Below are 22167 nucleotides of genomic sequence, written 5' to 3'. Positions count from 1 at the left end.
AAATAAAGCTGGGCACTAGCACCATATGTGCATTTCATTAAGCAGAGTATTTCTGCTTTCTGCACTACTTGCGTGGGTGTGGGTGTGGGTGTGTGTTTACATGCACACATGTGCTTGTTCAGTGCCTGAAGGGATATGAGGACTTGCATTCCACTTACTGGCATTACAACTGGTGGGTCCTGCAATGTCAAAAGAGAAGGATCCCTGCTAGGCAGCACAACTGGGTAGCCTTACTGTGGACTATACATTTTTTGAGAGAGTAAATCAAGGTAGATATTTTATTAGCATTTGAAAAATCCAGATAAAAAATAATCAGAACCATTCAGATATTATAGTTTTTCAAAAATACTTATTCTACCACATTCCACAACATCTTTAGACTTTATGTGTTCCTATCCATCATTTTTAGTAAAAATATATGCTTTAAAGGATAAAGAATGTTTTAGGCTGACTGCAGGCCTCTTCACATTTTTATGAAAGTAATTGTTAAATATTTCCATAAAGACACTTTGAGGACTGTCAGATTTCTATGAGCTATGACACTATTGGGATGGTCAGCTATTCAGTTGACTCATCACAGACACGTAATACCATTTTAGCTGCCTTATGAAATCTGATTCATCATTGTGGGTTATGCAAGACCTTGTGTGTCACCTTCCATCGGTCTCAGAAAGGAGCTGGAGGCTCTGTGGATAGGCAAGGCAATCTCAACTTTAATGCTATTGATAGATCAAAAAATTATTTTTTAAGAATACTGATTATATGAATTAGTTTATTGAATTTGCTCTAGGAAATAAAAGCGTCTCTGAATAAGGGGTTTGAGATTAAAAAAAATAAGGCACGGGGTAAGCAGTATCAGAATGTATTTATGTGGGTCTCAATACCATGTCACTGGCTGTTGAAATAAAAACTATAACTGCTTTGCAATGGAATTTAAATTCAAGTATGCTTTGCTTACAATTTTATCCTTTTCTTGTTTCCATGATTGGATAATTATAGGATAGAGTAAGAAATGTTTGCATCACTTTCACAAAGTGATTTGTACTGCATAACTGCTTTGATCCTGATGTAAAATTCGGTTTTCATGAAATTATAGGATATGGTTGCTTTGCTGAAGCCATTAATTTCCTTAATATATCTGTAAAACTTATGCAAATGAGGACAATAAGATTCTACAGTGTCAGTATTGCTTTCACCAAGAAATGTATTGCAGAAAATGTTCAAAGCACATTCGGTGTAGAGTTGCTAATGACTAGTCCTTATAGACATCAATAGTTCAAAAATCCAAAAATATTTATGAAAATCTAATTTATCTCTCCTTGTACTTTTACAGGAACTTAATTTTCATTTCAATATCTCTAATTCTTTTTCTCCCCCTGTCTCAGTCTGTACAGCGCACTGTGGTGTGCAATTTGATACCGATGATCCCAAGCTACAGCACCTTTCAAACTTCTTTAGGTTTAGCTTTTTGTGATACCAGGCATTGCTTAGAAGATACCAGCAGAAACAGATGTTTCAGTAAATATTTCAGAAAACTGAAGAATTCCACCTGAGAAAGGAAGTCATCATCTATGAAGGAAACGCATTAGTACTATGCAGTAAAGTCCATAATCCAAACAGTATTATTAATCCAGAAGTATTATTCTTTATATCCAGTATAGTTTCTAGTTAAAATAATTTCATTTTATACATATTACAAGACATACTTTTGTTTTAAATGATACAGCCTATGGTCAAACTGAGATAGCAGAAGATTTGTTATGAACTCTTATACATACTGATATAAGCAAACTAGCAGTACATCCTTGTTCTGACCTTACTCTCTCTCCTTTTTCCCTTGCAGAAAATTCCAGTGTTGAATACTGATTATATCACACCAGCATATAACAGCATTTCAATCACTAGTTATATTGTAAGGTTCATCTGGTATTTTTAATATATCACTGTAATTCTTTCTTGAAAAACTGTTCTGCTTAGAACATTTCTACAGGAAATAAATTTGACATACAGAATAAATTAAGTGAAAATAATCTCATTTTCCCTCCTTTAGATATTTGTGAATATCAGAATTACTGCTACTAGCAAATTGACTACATTTATACTGAATTATGCATTCAGCTGTTCATTATTTTTAATCCAAGGACTGTTTTCCAGAATTTAATTTCAAGTGACTTGGAGGAGTACTATATCTTGTTGCAGCCCCCTCAGATGGAGGAAGAAGAAACAAACTGCAGATTTCTGTTGCTCATAATTAACATTGTGATCTTTAACAGACAGTCATTCACCACCATATTTTCAAGCAAGTGCAATGTCTCACCATCATTTATTGTGGGGAAAGCACATTTATCTTTTTTGAAACCATTTTTGCTAGTTTCTCTATTGTAAGTTCCCTTGAATGCATGCCAGGGAACTAACTATGTCACAGTTTTTACCCTTGTTCTTTGCTCTGTATATTACGATGGAAGTTAAATTCAAAAATGCCATCCATGAAATGTAATATGAAGAACAGGGCATGAGAAGTGCCAAGTCAACATCAATTCCTTTTAGTCTAATTACTTACAAGAAGACAATTAATGGTGTAAGAAGATTTCTGAAATTACTACATGTGTGTGTGTGTGTGTGCGTGTGTGTGTGTGTGTGTGTGTGTGTGTGAAAAATAAAGTTAAGAGAACAGTAAGCTTCTATTCTGCAACTTTCTACAATGTGTTACACATGTTTTAAAACCAAAATTTAAATTTTCAAATTCACTACCCCACAGGTCTTGAATTTAGGTAAGTTGAAGTGAAATATATATCTAATATTATTTCCATAATGATTTTTACCTAGTGAGTCTCTTTCAGGAACATTTCAAAAGTATATATGGAAAGATATTTTAGATCATGCTTGGAAAAAATCTGGATTCAAGTCCTATCAGCGCTTGCTACTCAAACCTAAATACTTCTCTAAGTGGTTTGAAAATGTGATTAAACTATATATATCAAAGTAAGAAAACCTTTTTAGGGGTCTCCAGCAATTTCTTTTTTCTAATGCTACCAATAATGTGAATTGTGGATCTCATTAGGAAGCTGGGCCTGTCAGGCAATACATTATCTTTCCAGCTTAAATTTCTTGCATTTTAATCTAGGAGTAGGTTGTGAATGAGTAGTATTTTGGTAGTTTCATGCTAGTCAACAGTGACTTTCAAAGGTGATATAGCTGACATCATCTGTTTATATTCAGATAGGCTACTGCTTAACTTGCAAAAGCATTTTCTCTCCAAAATACAACTCTACAAAATTCTCTGCAATTCATCATCACAGGTTATTTTTATTATTAGGTACCTAAAAAAAGAGTAATGATCTTTTATTTGTCCAGCTGAGATCCACCATGTTGATTCTGTGGAGGTCCCCAGAGAGGTCCTTTACTCTCTGAGTACGGGGAGGAGAGAGAGGATTCAGATCAAAGGCCAGAATTGATTTAAGGCAGAAGAGGCAATGCCAATCTCTTACAACTTAGCTCAGCAACTACAATGCTCATCTACGACGTAGCTAGGATATCTCTTTTTGTCTGTCTCAGACCCAGATTCAAAATTACACTTTCCCCTTAAAAGCATGCTATACCTGCAGGTAGTTGTTAGGTGGGATCAAGCTTTGTTCAAGCTTCTTTCTGAGGCAGAGGAGACAGGAGCACAGAAATCAGGTGACAAACAAATGAGCACCTGTATGTGTAGGGCAGAGCTTAGGGCATCTTCAGCAACCCAAATATTGGCTTCTTTCATTGACTTGAGTCCTGCTCTAAAAATGAACAGAGGTTACCTCAGAGGAACCTGTGTCAATGCCTTAAGCCAATACACTGAATTTTGTATTGGAAGAAGAAAAACTAAATAACAGGCATGCATCCTCTTCACAAGGCTTACCCTCCATCAGGGCAATGATGCAGATACTGTTAAAACTTTAATTACCACTGCAATATTTTTCTGGAAGACAGTCATTACAGCCTGTAACAGCAGAAGAAGGTTGTTAGGCTGATAAACTTCAAGGACATGCAGAAGAGAAAACAGTTTTTCACAGAGGCTGGTAACTATTCTGGCACCAGGCCTCCACAAGTGCACTGCTTAAGTGCAAGCCCATAATTGGAATGATGTATGCCTGATGATCAAAAAAATAGTTTTAATGTTGTGAATGAATACAACAAAAATCACAGCTATGGACTTACATTCCTGATCACTCAAATCATTGCCTGATTTCACTTAATTTATGTCTTCTGTTGTTTGCTCACCCAAGGAAAATACTTGCAGAACACCTGTTTGCCATGCAAACAAGAATGTTTACAGGGCAATATAGATATTTGTTATACAGTCAACAAATGTTTTCCTCAGAACCTGAAGTCAAGAGGCATTTAAGAAGCAGAAGTGATTTATGATTTTTATGCATGTCAACCCTGTACTCGACATCAATCCAAGACTAGTTTTCACATGTCATGCTTTGTCTGGCTACCAGACCTTACTTATCCACCCAGATCTTCAACTTGCAGTGAATATTAAGTAGCAGAGAAGAAGAATAGCAGAGTGTCACACCTTGGCCAGTTTTCCATCTATCATTGACACACCAGTAGTTGAGCTGTCTCTGTACTGATTTTTCACAAAGTAGTGATTACCAAAGCAGAAGACTCTAATACATAATAAATATGCTTGTCATGTTCTGACACTAATGATATGATCACAAACATGGTTACCAAATACCTAAGTACCAGCCAGGAGACTTGCCTCTCACAGATGTCTCAGGTGATCTTGTAGCCAGCAATGTGTCAGCTTTCCTTGAGACATTGCCTGCTTGGTGAGTTAATTTGTGTTTTAAATCATGTCTTCCAAAAAAAGGCTTATTATATTCTTATTTCCCCATCATGCTATTGAAATCTGAGGCTATTTGTGCTTTCATATTTTCACGACAAAAATTATCTTCATGATCTTGTGCTTCCACCATGTTTCACTGTAAAAACATTTAGAAAACCAAATATTTTTGTCATACGAAGGTTGACAGCATGGAGATGCTTACCCTTATTACCTTGCATTCCTCCAAGTAGCTACATTTAAAAACATCAAGAGTCTTTTTCAGTTTGACTCATCAGTACAAAATCTGTAACTCATAGACTGAGCTTTTGAAGAACAGCAGCAGAAGTCATAGGTAGAGCAAAAGGCTACTTCTTGCATTTACTTTTGGCAAAAAGTCTCCTTTGCTCTTAAACACACAGTTTTTAATGAGCTCATGTGAAGCACTGCTTTGTCATGGGCTTCAATAAAGAAAAGTTTGAGTAGAAAAGTCTTCTACTAAAGCCAGATATTGTATACTACTTGCTCTTTCTTCTGCAGCTTTGGAGGGCTGGCTGGAGAAAAGTGTTTAGCAAACCAAAATGGAGGAAGCTGAGAATGCCAGGCAGCAGTCGAACATGCTTTTGCAGTGGTCATCATCAGGCTCCCTATAGTCAGTTAAAAGCAGAGATCCCAAGTAACAAGCATCAAGATGAGAGAAAATGGACTCAAGTTGCATCAAGGGAATATAAGTAATAGTTTATAAGGTGGTCAGTCATTCTAATAGGCTGCCCAGGGAAGCGGTGGAATCACCAATCCTGGAAGTATTCAAAAGGCACATGGATGTGGCATTTGACGACATGGTTGGGTAGTGAAAATGATGGTGTTAAAGATTAGACTCAATGATATTAGAGGACTTTCCCAACCTTATTGATTCTATGAGTGTATAATTTTATAAAATAATTTTATAAAAATATTTTATATTTTACTCATCTATTATAAAATATGCTCTAGGAGAAATTCAAAGACAATTTATTGGTGTCAGTTATATTACAAATACACTGGTTCTTTCTAAGCATTAGTAGAGTTAACTTTGTTTCCAGTATTATGTCATTCATCTACACAAGGATTTCAGTAGATTTACATGCCAGTTATTTTCTGGATATCTTAGTAATAGTTTGTTCACTGTTGTTTTTATTATCCTTTTCACTCTTACTGTTCAAAACTTTTTTTTTTGTTATGGATGTCAACAGACACTGTGCTTTTCTAGAGAAAAAAAAAGTTAAGGTCCAGTCCTCTTAATTCTCTGCATCAATGTTGTACATCCTTGGAAATGTATTAGCATATACAAATCTAATGAAAACCCTTTGACCAATACAAATATTTGTACCAAAAAAAAAAATGGCAGGAAGATTCTTTAAAACTGAGATGAAAATCAACTTCCTACTGTAATATATAATATGTATTTTAAGACTGTGCCCTGAGAGCTAGCCAAATGCACTGTGCATGACAACTGTGAGTAAGATGAGCATTAAGATCAAACAGGTACCTGGAAGCTGTAAGATCTTGAAACGGAGCAGAGAGCAGTCCTGTAGTGTGAAGGGATGAAAGTCTTCATGGCTACAGTCTGTGGCTTAAGAGTACACATTTTGTGGTCTACAAATAAAATAAAAAGGTTGGAACAATTCATCTTGTAGACTGGCAAAATTACCGATCTAAGCAACAAATCCACTCTCATGCTATATTTTTTGAGAAGTAATATTTCCTCTGAACTCCACTGACCCGGAGCAAACATAACGCAGGAACAGCTGGTTAGGTTGACTACCCTGTTCCTTTCTATTGTGATATTGCCAATAAAAGTTAAAGACAAGCACCTGAGTTTAAATACCTTCAAACAAAACATTATTAAATGGAACGTAAACAAGGTCAGCAGATTCTTGCTGGTCCTTGAAATTGCATTTGAGCTGTAACAAAGGCCAGGAAGATGCCCTGAGCACAGACCCCATTAATTGGACTCAGAATATGTCCATGAAACAGAACTGCTCCCTGAGGTCAGTGTGGGTACAATAGAGTTCCCATCCACTTAGTTACATTCCCAGTCCCCCCTCCTCTCAGGATGGACATGACAGATTACCTGTTAGGATCTGCCCCAGTCCACAGTAATCCATTAATTGTGCCAAAGCAGTGGTTGGAAAAGTCACAATTTCATAGGGTTGACACTGTGATAGGGACTGGCTCACAGGATAAGAGCCCATAGAATCAGGCCTAGAGTTCAGATCTGTACTTTGGCCTTTTTCAATGTATCAACTAAAACATTTACAACATTGGAACATAGTATATTACTGTAGATGGAGCATCAGCTCTTAAGCTCCCAGACTCCAGAACAAAATATTTCCAGCAATTTGATCTTGCAACAGGACCTTTTTTTCTAATAATATTTTAACGGTATAAAAGGGAAAGAGATTCATATCTTTGAAACCTTTTTTTCCCCCAAGACTTTAAAAAAGATTCTTTGTTCTAAGAAGCTCTTTTACAAACATCAACTTAGTTCATACCTATAACTTGAGTCAAAAAAGTGCCTAGAAACAAATACTAAAATACAAATCATATACAGTGATGTTTATTAACTCAATGCCTGACAGAGGCACAGGTATTCCAGGGAATACTGGTGCCCACGCTAGAACCGCAGAGTGTAGGAAATATCATGGACCAGAACTGGTAGATCTGGCAAGGAATGCCCTAGGAATGCTAAAGGTAGTCAGCAGACCATGACAAGGAAAGAGACATTTCCAAAATTGTCTATTACTCTCTTTGGGACTTACTAGCAATGTCATTCATGATGCAATTCATGGACTACTAGTGCTTTTATACCTTAGGTGTAATTCAAGTTCCCTGAACTGTTCATACATTTTATGTCAAGTTACAACTGCCACTACACAAATATCCAGCTCAGAGGTTATGGACTGCTGTCTGGAACCTGAGCTCAAAACAATCATTGGCTCTCAAGGTTGCCTCATCCAAATTGACTTTTTCGGTTAGTACAAGTCAGGTAAGTCATCAGGGCAACAAAGCACAGCATGACATAGGTACACTGAAGGACTTCTCAGGCAAGACACCAGGTATTTCTCTTGACCCTCATCCCTGAATTGAGACAAAACTATTCAGGCTGAAATAGTCAATCAGTGTCTTCCCTTTCCTACCTTCCAATCCAGAGTCTAACCTCCCTGTCTGTTCTGATGATGGCTGGGTCATAACCTCTCCATCTGCCCAGGGGGGGCACAAAGGAATGACTCGGATACCTACACATAGAGGAACTGCTGTAATGGGTCTGTCTACTAAAACAATAGCATCTATAGCATCTACTATACAGTAGTTAAAGCCTCTTATCCTCTTTTTCTTGACCTCTCTTCTTCTTGATGACAAGCCAGTGCACCTTGTCATTCAAAAAACAACATCTTCAGGTCAAGAAATCTGTATTCGCGAACTTCTACATACCAAGCTTCTTAGCTGTTTGGTAAAAGTCAGAATTATCCTGGTCAGGCAGTAGTGGAGTAAATCAGCACATATTCTGAGATTCACAGGAAAGGGCACTGCCTCACTGAATGACTACAGCTATTATTGGTAATTGTTTTTCAAGAACTCTCACATTAACATTGTACCATGGCAAGCAATCTAACTACCTCTCAGGATGATCATTCCAACAATAAAAAGATACATAAAACAAATTTACCAAAATGCAGTCATGCATGTCCTGAAATGAATTATCAATCTATGGAATTGCTCTGAAAGGAGATAACTGACTAATATCCTTGACACTGGGTTTCCAGTGCTCCTAGAGATGCATAAGAGCCTATCACAAATGTCTTCTTTATGAAGGTCGACTACACTATAGTGCATTTATGACCAGTAATTTTCTGTGTAGTTTCCAGATAAGCATTTGAGCAGACCATGCATTTGTTCCTCAACTGGCTATTCCCAGCTTAAAAAAAATGTTTCAGAGATCCTGAGCAATAACACAGCCCTTGGGAGAAAATCCTTTCTGCATTAGCCATCTGACTGACACCATGAATGATTACATCCAAGCATCAAATTTAATGAGATTTCTACAAAAATGAGTGACATCTGCATAGCCCTCATGCCCTGGATAACTGTCATATGTTTGTCATCACTGGGGCTTTTGTCTTTTATTAATCCACTTTCAAGAATGTCTGCTGTTGGAAATGGAAATGCTTTTTAGCAGTCACCCTGCAGACTGTGTTAGAGCACACATCTCAGAAAGCATAATGACACATTGTCATGTCTAGGAATGCATTAAAAAGGTTTAAAAACATGAGAGAACTCTGAAAACAAAATAGATTGAGAATTTATCAGGTAATGTCTGCATAAATGTACTTTACATCCTTTAATATAATCAAGATGCTTCTTTTGCTATAATACAGTGGCTAGGAACTCTTACAACATTCAAAGTGCATGAGAGAAATATTGTAGAAAAAAAACCCTAAAATATTTCTCTTTAATTTTTTTTGTGCTTGGAACCATGATATAATTCTGGGCCTAGGGCTCCAACCCAGTAAAAAGCATATGATTGTATCAAAATCCCAGCTTTCCTCTAAACTTTCCCTCATGGCTACAAATAAAAATTTCACTAATATTTTCCTACATCAACAGATAGCCTGAAACAGTAGAGGTTGGAGATTGAAGAATCACTGTATTTTATTAAATTAGCCCCAGGATTTTCTATTCTGAGACAAAGGTCTGACCTGGTGCTTCCTATCAAAGAACAGCAAACATGTCACAGGAAGTCAGGAGTGCAGAGGACATATTTTCTGCCATGTTTTCTCCCAGGAAGAAAAGCAAGACCTTACCACTTCAAATGAAGATGAGACTCCAGAAGGCCAAGAGCTGCAAGATGTCCAAGGGGTGGCTCCCTCTTATTCCAGTCACTGTTTACGACATTCAAAGGCATTGACAGCAGCAAAGTCAAGCCTGGTGAGTGGGCAGAGCAAGGGAAGAGGAGAGACTGCCAGCACTGAAGCTGCTCACTGCCCATAGAAGTGAAAGGTCTTGTGCTTCCTATGGCCCAGAGCCATACCCTGGGATCCTGGGAAGAAGGCTGCAGTGCATTGTGGAGACAATATTCTTCCACCACACATCCATAGTACTAAACTTTACTGAATTGAGTCTCTCAAATTTCAAACATTTATTTCACTCTTTTGTTGTCATTACTTCTAAATGCCATATATTTCCAACACTTTAATGCCAAGCAAATAGTGGCAAGTGAATAGGGTAAATTGCTTTCTCATTTATAGGACTCAATGTCTCGTTCACTCTAAAGATATTGAGTCCAACTATTACAGAACTCTGATCCTACTGCTGTCAAAGTTCATATAAACATGATTTTGTTGAAGGCATATTAGAGGAAACATAAAGCTGTTTGCAGCTGCAAATGACAGAAAATCACAGCAACTAAAAATATTTCAGTTAATGGGGGTTTTTTAGCCTCTGATGTTCAGATAAATTTGTTTCTACTCATGGACTAAGGAATCTAGCCAGCATAAGATTTGATTGCATGAAATAGCACTAAAATGTAATAATGCTGAGCTCAGTAGTGCAGAAACCCTGGCTACAACTTCCACTTCAAATGGAGACACAGACTTTGGGGTTTGCCACCCTGATCTGCAGGTACTGAGCTCTGACATTTCAGCAAGTGGGACCACACCAGCTCATGGGAATGGAGGTGTGCAAAGGTCCTGCTGCGCTACTGCTCATGATACACTCAAACAGAAATGGGCTCCTCCAAAGTGTAGCAGCAATGGCTTTGTATTGATGAAGTTTTGTTTCAATCATCACCTCTCCTGTGGTTCCGTTTTCGGAAAAAGTTTCCATTAGTGCATTTCTGACTTCACAGTCCTCCATCTGTGTAGGAGCAGAAGCAAAACATCAGCTTTCCACAACAAGGGGATGGAAACAATCAGAAGGATCTTAGGTGTCAAAAAAAATCCAGAAGTATTAAGTCTTGTCCCTGAGGACTTACATAAGCTTTTAAGTCTAAGAAACCATAAGAAAATGGGGATTTTTACATTTCTCCATGTCAGAGACACACATTTTCCCATAAACATATGGTTAGAAACAACAATGGAAGAGGAATCTGAATCAGGACAAATTTACCTCTGATTTAGTTTGGAAAGTGCAGACGGACAATGTTTTAAAACACCAGTAAAATCAATTATCAAAAAGAATTAAATAAGAAAACTGTGGATGGGAGTGGGATATTGTAGCCATATTTTTCTTTGGAAAGTCATGTTTGATACCAAAGGTGTCACTTATTGCAGCCATCATATGGCCTATACAAATGGTGATTAGCATATTCTCATATTCTCATTTTTAATAGCTTTCAATCAAACAGTTAATGGAATTCCAGCATGTAGTAATCCAGTCAGTTTCCCTGAATGAATGAATTTGAGAAAGGATGAATGCTGCATTCTTCATTCAGTTATTAGTAACATTATTGTTCTCCATGAAGCACATCTCCTTGTGCCTCATTTTGCTTACTATCTCTCTTTCCTGCTGACAAGCCTCACACAATGATTGTGACTGTTCAGTCTAGCCTGGATGCTTCTTAAAGTTGTTCTTTTTTTTCTCCCTAATTTTAGGTTCAGAATAATTATAACGGAGTTTTGGGGCTGTTTTTTAATCTGTTTCTATTTCTAGTTCTGCTGTCACTCTAACAAGTTAAGTGATGTTCATTCACACAGCATTTAAAGAATAGCAACGATCACAATTTGCCATCAGAAATCGTGGAAATGAGGTATCTTCATGATGTGATACTATGCATTTTAAGTCTTGTATTTCATGGATATTGAACTCCACTGGGTCCCTACAGAATGCATCTCCTGTATTATTGCTGCTCATCCACGATGATGGTGTAGCCTGTTTGACTATTCCGCTTTATTTCTAGGTCCTCCTGGTCCCCCAGGGGTTGTAATAGTGGAGGAAATTACAGACACCACAGCAACACTCTCCTGGAGTCCTGGGGCAGACAATCACAGCCCTATCTCCCTCTACAACCTGCAAGCACGCAGTCCATTTTCTCTTGGCTGGCAGACCGTAAAAACAGGTGAGAAAAATTTTAAAACAGCACAAGTAGACTGTTCAAAACTCCTGATCATCACAATAATAACCACTGTCAACTACAGGAATACATACTCTTAAGAAAACTGACAAATTAAAAAGACTGATTTTTCCCCCCTTTTTTTATTCTTTTCATGTTACTTAGCAACAGCTCTGAAAGGACAGCACAAAGACACCTGCCATGATGCATCTGTGAATAAGCAGAAAGCTCTCCCCTAAACCGTTCAATCTGTGTCTTTTCAGGAGTACTACAGTGCCAAAAACCTAGCCGCGACATTAGATCCTTGATGCCAATCACTTCCAGTGACCATGTTCTATCACAAAGTCCACATACTACTGAGATACTGCATATGAACTTCAGATTTCTGATTGATCTTCACATTTCTTTACTCTCTACAGTTCCTGATCTGATAAGTGGAGACATGGAGTCAGCTATGGCTGTGGAACTGAACCCTTGGGTGGAATATGAGTTCAGAGTAGTAGCAACCAATAAAATTGGGACTGGTGACCCAAGTGCACCATCACGAGTGATTAGAACAAATGAAGCAGGTAAGGAAAGGATAAAAAGGTTATTTTTAAGCACTATCAGAAACAGTAACTACTTTAATGTAATAATAGGCCGAATGTCTTCTCTCTAGTACACATCTGTGTGTTTAGTCATCACTGTTCCAGAGAGATGTTCTTTGTCATGGGGATCCAGTTTGGTTTAATTACAGGAATATTTTTAATGTACAGAAATTTCAAATAAAACCATTTACTGCTGTCTTACTCCTTCTGGGGGCGGTCCCGTGGTATAAAGGAGAGCACTCTGGACTCTGAATTCCAAGTTCAAGTCTCAGTGGGGACCGTCCCCTGGCAGTTCAATGCCTCCATGCCATCCGATCCGATCAGATCTTGATGCTCAGCAGAGTCAGCCCCGGTTAGTACTGGGTGCTGTGACAGTCCTGAGGACTTCACTGCCACCGTCCAAGCTCATTCGGCCGTGGCAAATGGATCTCAGGACTTAAATGGTGGGGCCAGTTCTGCGCACGCTGTGCCTCACCTAAAAAATCCACTGCGCAGGCTGGAAGGGCACACCCAGGCGGGGAGAGCCCTGCCCAAATCTTCTTTCGTGAAGTCTGGCCATACATATACATACTCCTTCTGGACTGCATTACTTTTCATCTTACACTTAAGCCATTGCTGTCTTCTCTCTGATAGACTCCCAGTGCTCTTCAGTTGGAGGGTGCTTCTCAATGTCTTCAGACAACTGCTCCCAAGCAGCCTCTTCTCCCGTATTTTTCTTATCTTCTCTCATTGAAGGTGCATAGTGTTTTGTTTTTTTCTCCAGCAAGGTAGAAAAGCCATAAAAAGCTGCTTAATTTGAAATGCCTTGTGTTCTAAGTAGGTTTTTTTGTCATGTACATCACGGACCGTTATTACATTTAAATAAATTTCATTATATTTGTGGTTAGGATGGTTTTGTGGGAAACCAGAAAAAAAAACCCACAACATTTTATATCTTATTTGGGTCTCTTGAAAACTGCAATGGTCTCCTGAGGTTTGGAATCATTGATAGTAACTTGGGCAGAATGAAGGGAGATAAAGAAGAAGTGGGAATCTGAAAAAAATCCCTAGGCAGCTAGAGAGACATTTTTTCAGAGGCAAAAAGAGATAGAGATAGGATTTGAACAAAGAGAACTTCAGAAAACAACTACATGTCAGAACACTTTCTGATTATTCTTCATTTTTCTTTGTTATTTAGGAGGTGTAGACAGAGTTTTTTGTTTGTTTGTTTGGATGTTTCTTCAGCTGAACCATTTTTATGGAACATACTGATTTTACAGAATAGAAGAGAGACAAATTCAAAAATTCACTTGAATTTGTAAGCATTACTGATTGTGTGGTTGTAAATATTGTGGAAAAAATACAGTAATTGTGTTGCAGTTGGACTTTTCATTATGGGTAATTATAAGAATTATAAAAATTACAAGTGGCAATGCCTTTCTCAATCTGAAAGAAATTCTTACCTTCTAAGATATGTTAACCTTATACTTCAGCTCCATAGTTTATCAGTCTGTATCTGTGTCATCCATAAATGTTCTCAGCAGAACTTTCACGCAGAATCGCAGAATCAACTGAATAATTAGGGCCAGAGTGAATCTCAGAGGTCTCTACTCCAGCCTTCTGCTCAAATCTGGGCAAATTGTCTTCAGAGCAAGCTGCTCAGTGTTTTGCCTAGTTGAGTCTTTGAAACTTCCAAAGGAAGAGATTGCACATACTCCCTGTACAACCTGTGCCAGCAGCTAACTAATTTCATTGTGATTTCTTTTTGCAATATATGCAGCCAGAACTCTTCCAATCTGAGTTTTTGAGCACTGTCTCTTGCCCTTCCACCCTGTGCCACTATGAAGACTTCATCTCTGTCTCCTCAGTGACCTCCCTACAGGCACTGAGAGCTGTTGTTAGGTCACCCCAAGCTATCTCTGCTCCAGACTGAACAAATCCAGCTCTACCAGCCACTCCTCACAAAGCAAGTGCTCCAGCCCCAACAACCCAGCTACCTCCCCTGAACTTATACTAGTTGATCAATGTTTTTCTCATTGTGGCACCCAAAACTGGATGCACTATTTCAAATGAAGTCTAACAAACCTATCTACAGTTTTAATAAGACATATTTATTTTTTTTTCTGCTTTAAATGACTGTGTAGTTGCTAGCTGTTTTTAAATTTTACTGTGCAATCACAGAACTGCACTGAAGTGATTTGATTCCCATTCATGCATATTGAAGATGCTTCTTTTCCAATGCTTGCCCTCATCTTCTTCAAGCTCCCCACAGTGTGAAAATTGATACCTTTATAGCAAAAGTTTCAGATGCTCCATATTTTGTTCCATTAAGAAAAGGAGGAAATGAAAATGAAATAAAAGGCACAAGCTTCTTTCATCTCAAACAATTTTAAAAAATACCCCATATTTCAGCACCCTTATTCTTTACTTGATTTTTGTTGGCAGTGCAAATTCTGCTGTACCCTAATGTTTGAACAACTTCTCTGTTTATTCAGATGATACACACCAGAAAGGACAAAAACATTCTGGAGAAAGTTTATCCTGTGTTGCACCTCTGGGATTCTGCTCTTTCAGTTTGAGGAATATTTTCCCTGGTTTTGAGAGGATGGTTCAGTATTTTAATCAACCACATGTATTTAAGCTATGAGATAATGTTTTTCTGACAAACTGTACTTTGAAAATACTAGATTTCATCTAGCTATTCTCCTTCTTATTTTACAGTGTTTACCAAGTAAAGCCTGTATTTGCTAAAGCATATTCTTACAACTCAAATGAAAGTCTTCTTCATGCACATCCATTTTCAGTATTGCTTTGGACAATCATTGCTACTTTACTTTGGTAAAAATGAATTGATAATTCATAATACTGATCAGTGAAAAAAAACTGGAAGAAAGAAAAAGCATGCAGTGTGTGATGTATTTTCATTCAGTGCTCGGTATTCATTTCTGGGTAACATTCCAGTTATTGCTACAGGAAAGAACAATTATTACTTAATTCAAGCAGCAATGATCCATACTCCAGTACATGGGGCTCCTCCTGATAAACAGCACTGTAGTATGCAGGTCTTCTTGAATAATAAAATAGTAACATATTAGTTCAAATAGGAAAAAGGCCATAGTAGGTGCCTAATTGTACTTTTGTCTTCCCAGTTAGGAATACCCTTTTTCAATATCAGAATTACAACTTCACAAATGTCATGTTAGAAAAAAGTGTTTTGTAGCATGACATTGAAATCCAGATAGCTTCTAGTAAAACAACTGAACAGCTTTCAGTGAAATGGAAGCTGAATTTATTTGGTGTGCCTGCTTATTATGGCATGGCATAGCAAATGTTACTGTCACTTCAATTTTGAAAGACCTTTCTTTAAAAAAAAATAAATTCTGGTTTCTGTTTCAGTTGCAAATAATTTGGGAATTGAAGTAGGGTGGGTAAGAAAAGATAGATGCAGCTTCCACTTTTTATTCTATAGAGAGAGTGACAAGAGAGGAGTTAAAACAAGAAATAACTTTCCAAATCATTAGAATCTTCATAGAGTTGTAAAGCTGGAACAATAACACAATGGACTGCTTTAAACAAAGAATCAAATGAATAAAAAAAAAAAGCTTTAACTGTTACACATATAATTCTTTGAAAAATGGCATGTTGCATATAATTTGTATGGCACTCTTGAAATGTGAAAGGCTTAATCTACTTCATTCAGGCAGTCATTTAATCCCAATCTCCAGATATTCCCATAGTCCCAAACCTGTTACCTCTGTATTCTGAAATGCCTTTCACTGATTTTGTGGATTACCACCCATGATATAGTTTTCAATTGCCAAAGACTTGGGAAACTACTAATAGCTTTCATTGGATTACAACATGTTTCATATGATTTTTCAAAGTGAAACCTTATTTCCTGTCTTAGTGAACTCAGTGAGCTATTAATTTTCAGACTCTCTCTATTACTATTTTTTTATCTGAAATCTTCAAAGGAAACAATTAACATGTCTATTAACATGATGTCCAGTTCTGGTATCATAGTTCTCAATTTTTAAAGGACATGTATGTTAAAGGAAATCATATTTCACAAAAAACATGGCACCAACCTCTCTACTTATGACCCAGGCAGAGCAACCTGGCAATTTGGTGTGATGGTAGATGTGACACACAAGTATAAACAGGCAGATTGCCCCTGTACTAGGTGGAAATTCAGAAATATCCACCTTCTAGCTGAGAAACTGACTGTGACTTATGTTCAGGTAAGAGCTGAAACCTGTCAGGCTGAATGGTAGCTGCAAAGACAACACACAGAGGCAGCAAATGTGTGATTCTGCTTCCATTATTTTACACTTAAATGGAAATCTGCATCTGTGCTTTAATGGCGCAAGCAAATTTTACTGGAGGCTAAAGTCTTTTTCTATCCCCACATCTCACTTATTTTGTCACTTCTTCCCCAGGATCGTAACAACACCTTATATTAGTCCATTATCTAAAAGCACCTGTGGAAATAGCACTTCATATGGTGTAAGGAAGTCGTCAGAATAATAAACAGGTTTTCACTTGCTTTAATTTTTTAATTAAACTCTAATCTTATTACTTAGTTCATATTTAGTTAACATGATTGCTTTTCATAGCTACTTTCATCAGAATGCATAATATCGCAATTTTCTGGCACATTGAACTTACAACCAGCTGTTGCATTTCTGTCGGTTTTAGCCTTGATACATATTTTACAGGTCCACAAGGTGCAAAGAGCCAATAACATGAATTTAAGCGTGGTTGGCATTCCACTAAGACAGCTGGGTCATTTGAAGCCCGGGGCAAAGCATCAGTTACATTATCTATTCATGGGGAAACATGGGGAGAAAGAAATTGAGTAGAATCAAAGTTTAACCTGCTAATCATGCATACAAACTTGATTTTATGAGGTATCAATGTAGTGCACTCTATTAGAAGCAGATTGTATACAGGCTTTATTTTTAATTAGTCCTTATTTTCCATTAAGTTGCCCTTATTGTCAGCTAGAATTTCTTCGTAGTATAACAGGAAATGTCTCTGTCCCAGAAAAAGTTACCTGATTTATTTTTAGCGTTGTTTAGTTGTTGGGGGTGCTGTTTTATTTGTCATTTCTATAAAAGAATTTTCAGCTTTTCCCATTACAATAACCATTTTTGCACTAGAAAAAAAATTGATACCCTGCTGTATATGTGACATTTGCAGATGATGACAGGGGCTACTAAAACCCTTGCAGAAAATGTACTTTTCAGTGGAGAAATACAAAAGAAGATAAAGTGGACTGTAATAATTGTGTGGGTGTATCTAGAACCACAGGCTACTCCACTATTGGATTGCAGGCTCAAAATAATATTGGCAAAGAATCCAAATGTGTGTGCTACTACAAAATGTAAGAGAAAAGCTAATGCATTGGTTCTCTGGCAAATATGCATTACACAGCATCTGAGGTTTCAGTCCTAGATGTGTGTTGTCCACTTCTGAGATGCTGACACATTTTACATTTCATCCCTGAACAGCTGAGATGTGATTTGTTTTTTCTGGGAAGGTGAGAACTTGAGGGCTGGTCTTTCACATAGTGGGAGGGTTTTCACTTGACATCCCTCTGTTTCCTGAATGTGTACTGCAGGAGATACACATCTAGGATTAGATGTGTGTGTATATAGATACACAGATACATACATACACACACACATACATACATACAAACACACATACATACATATAGAACGGAAAGCAACTGAAAAGAAAAAAACTGCCAAATATTTAATAGCTTTGGGCCTCACATTGAGAAGTTCTGTCAATCTGGTGACAAACCGGCTCTCCATCACCCATACCTTTTCCACACCTAAGTGTTGCTTTTCAAACTACATCTGTATCTTAAGATATAAAAAATTTTAAAAGAAATCAGTAACTTCAGCTGTACCTGGAGCAAAGTTACAGATTCCCTTCTTAAAGATTAAAGCCAAGTTTTATTAATTTATCTCCCCAAAAAAGCATAGCAATATCACCATTTTGCTTCATTTTCCTTTATTTGACAAATGTTTCAGAATTTATACAAACAATATTCATGTGGATAATACCTTAAAGATTATGGGGTTCATGCAGAGAAAGAAAGACCTTGTGAATAAAGTATGGGATTGGGATTTTAGAAAATTTGACTTAATTTCTTAGGAAAAAATTGTAAATTTGGGCAGCTCAGGTTAGTATCTCTTAGTGTAAAAACAGGAGGCTTCTCTTTGTGTTCTCTATATCTCACCTATTTCCTGTGAAAAGATAGGAACTAAATATAACTACAGGTTTTTACTACAATAATGCAATCAATTATACTCAATTACATTCAAACACAGTTTGGGATGCTAAATAATTTTGTTCTGCACAAAAATTAAGATACACAACAAAATTAAGAATCTGTCATTTCTCTTCATAATAAACAAAACACACAGATCTGAAACAAGCCACTAGACATTTTCGTGGGGTGAAGAACGCCATGCAACAGAAACACTTTTAAATTATTAATTTTTCATTTAATAACATTTTTAAGTTCTTTTATGACTGAAACATCAAAAAGAACATGAACTGGTTTACAAGTACTTTCATCTTTTCTATATTCAATGTGATTTTTTTTTCTGTTCTATTAGGAAAGAAATCTAAAGCTAGTTTAAAAGATTTTTTTTTTAGTTCACTAACTGAAATAAGACCAGGAACTTTAACACTGGTTTTAAACAAAATATTTATTTTTTTTTTTTAGCAAAATACAAGTAAAATCATAATTTTGAATTAAAATTAAAAATATGTAAACTCAAACTAGAATACTCTTATTTGTCTTTTCTGTTTTAACTTTTTTATTATTAAATAAAACAGAAACAGAATATTCATTTTCTATTTTTTAAACCAAATGGCTATGCTCCATTTGCTATAATAACCAAATGAAATATTTCATAATTTTCAATAATTTGCCTAAAAGTAAGAATGGATTCCACTATTTTCATTATTTTAAAAAAAATGAAAAAAAAAAAGAGAGAAAATTCATCAGTCATGCAGACTATGAAGCAAAAACCTAATTTAATCTCCCTAAAGCACAAAGCAATTTTTAGAATTTTGGACACAATGAAAGTCTGGAAGGAAAGTGAACCTCTACCCCATATGTTTGTGGTTTCATAGCTATGGTATTACCCTCCACTTCAAAAGCTTCCCAAAACTTTATATTTAAACAGAGGTTTAAAATATATAGCTGACACTGTCAGCAATTTTCAGCACTTTGTAACCACTGCTCCTATACACAAAATCCTCAGCAACATCAGTTCTGTGCATACATTTTGTCCTAAATTAAAACCCACAGCTTTTCATCCATATTAAGCTTGTAATGGTCAGATATATATGAATTAAACAATTGACCATGGGTTCATGTATGAGCTTTACCTTTCTATATCACCTTTTCCTCATTTATATCTGAAGCATCCTGTCAAATGCTTCATAGGACTGCTGTGGGCTACATTCTCCATGCCTGCTCTTAGAGAAAATGCTAATGATCTTTTTGTTCGGTTTAGAGAAGATAAGTTTTAAGAGAGTTTAATTTCACTTTCATTTTCAGCATATCACAGTAATCCCATGAAAATAGAAAACAGTAAGAAGAAAATCCTGCTGTTCAAACAAATCAAACTACTGGCAAAGTCATTTCAAGAATTTGTTTGTGTTAAGTGGAGGTTTCAACAACAAGTTGTGCTGGCATCCAGCCATTACTTACTCTGAACTGCAGCTAGTCATCACGTCTTTCAGAACACAGTTTTTAGTACTATTTGTTGTTTACATTACCAGAATGATGGAGAGACTTTCCTTTTAACATTTGACCTTATCAGTGACTGAAGGAAAAAAAATAAAAGAAAAGCTGGCCTGATCCCAAAAAGCTTACAGTCAAAGGATAAAACAGGAGTGAGAATAGGTAGCTACCAAAGGGACTAGTGAGAAGGCATTGATCAGGATCATAGACAGGTGATCAAGCAAAGCGTAGTTACATTTTATTATCCTGATGAGCAGTTTTAAGCAAAGCAATAATTCAATTTCCAGTAGGTGACATTCTCTCATCTTGCTGTTAAATGAGATACATTAACACAGCAAAGAACTCTTTGCTACTAGTTGGGATATATTTATTCAGAAGAAATAATACTGAACTTCTTAGCTTTGATAAATCCTAAAGAAAAGAGGTCCTAATGTCCTTGTCCTAGAGGCACATGTAGCCTGTGTCCAGGAGCCAAGTTTAGGCATCATACTTGCATATTTAGTCCAAGCGCATATCCATGACTGTCCCTGCTGAGAATTAACAACATAAAGATTGGGAAGTCATTAATTGCATGGCAATAAACCTAGGCCATGAGTGAGCAAATTCAGATATAACACTGATATAAAGGTGATGCTGCTGAAAGGTTGGCCGATATATAACTTTGATGCCTTGCAAAAATGTTTTCTTCTAATAGTTTTCTTCACTTAATAGTTAGTCATTTCAAAGTGTTCCTCTCTAACTGTGTATAGTCTGCTTTTCTGCAGTGCAGAGGAAATTTATTCTTTTGACACATTTATTCTTTTAATGGTTATTCATTTGAAAGAGTTCCACTGTCTGAATGTACATTTTAGTTTGATGCAAAAGAAATTCATCGTTTTGACAGTTTTATTCTTTTAACGTTTATTTATTTAAGTAGGGCTGTCGTCTGCAAAGCTCTTAACAAGAAAACTCTAGAAAGAGGAAACTGCAGGTTAAATAACTCCATCATGTTGGATAATTCAAAGGAGTGTAGTATATTCTCCCATCTCTAATGTGGCACGTACATGAGAACTTCATTTGTCTTTATAACTTACCCAAAAATACTTTAGAAAGGCAAAAGAAAATGAGTGATAAACAATGTTTAAATATGCCCCATTGGAGATGGAACCATAATTTTTTCATCTGTGTTTTTACATGGTATATCATTCATCCCAGTATTGCACACCGATTGTATTAGTTTTTCCCTTCTCTTTCCCTTCTCTTTCCCTTCCCTTCCCTTCCCTTCCTTTCCCTTCCCTTCCCTTTCCCTTCCCTTCCCTTCCCTTCCCTTCCCTTCCCTTCCTTCCCTTCCTTCCCTTCCCTTCCCTTCCCTTCCCTTCCCTTCCCTTCCCTTCCCTTCCCTTCCCTTCCCTTCCCTTCCCTTCCCTTCCCTTCCCTTCCTTCCCTTCCCTTCCCTTCCCTTCCTTCCCTTCCCTTCCCTTCCTTCCCTTACCCCTTCCCTCCTTCCTCTTCCCCTTCCTCCTCCTCCTCCTCCTCCTCCTCCTCTTCCTCCTCCTCCTCCTCCTCCTCTCCTCCTCCTCCTCCTCCTCCTCCTCCTCTCCTCCCCTTTTCCCCTTTCCTTCCCTTTCATTTCCTTTCCTTTTCCTTTTCTTTTTTTCTTTAAATCCAGGGGGGCACTTCCATTTCTGAAATAAAAACTTCATTACCTTTTTGACATGTAAAGAGATTGGGTCTTAATTTAAATTCACTGATGTTTTCAGTCAGTAGAGTCTCCCCACTGTTTAGACAGTTATCCATAGATGAGATGAGCTACCCTAAAGTTCTGAGTTCACTGGAAAAGGAGCCTGGTAGAGAGGGAGGAAGGGAAGGAAGAAGGCAGACGGAAGGCAGGGAGGCAGGGAGGCAGGAAGGAAGGCAGGAAGGAAGGCAGGAAGGCAGGAAGGAAGGCAGG

At 37.2% G+C, this 22167-nt stretch overlaps 1 protein-coding gene across 2 annotated transcripts in view; it reads left to right on the top strand.

The window, feature by feature from the left end:
• The window catches only part of CNTN5 (contactin 5), a 619546-nt gene that overhangs the window by 569813 nt on the left and 27566 nt on the right, over positions 1–22167 (top strand). For both annotated transcript variants that reach the window (XM_071555265.1, XM_071555257.1), the window contains 2 exons: positions 11745–11903; positions 12317–12466. In XM_071555265.1, the coding sequence (XP_071411366.1) occupies positions 11745–11903; positions 12317–12466 (309 nt within the window). The remainder of the gene's footprint in view (positions 1–11744; positions 11904–12316; positions 12467–22167) is intronic.

Source organism: Pithys albifrons, chromosome 1, assembly GCF_047495875.1.
Source record: "Pithys albifrons albifrons isolate INPA30051 chromosome 1, PitAlb_v1, whole genome shotgun sequence".
NCBI classification, from domain to species: Eukaryota; Metazoa; Chordata; class Aves; order Passeriformes; family Thamnophilidae; genus Pithys; species Pithys albifrons.
This window is presented reverse-complemented; position numbering and strand designations above follow the sequence as displayed.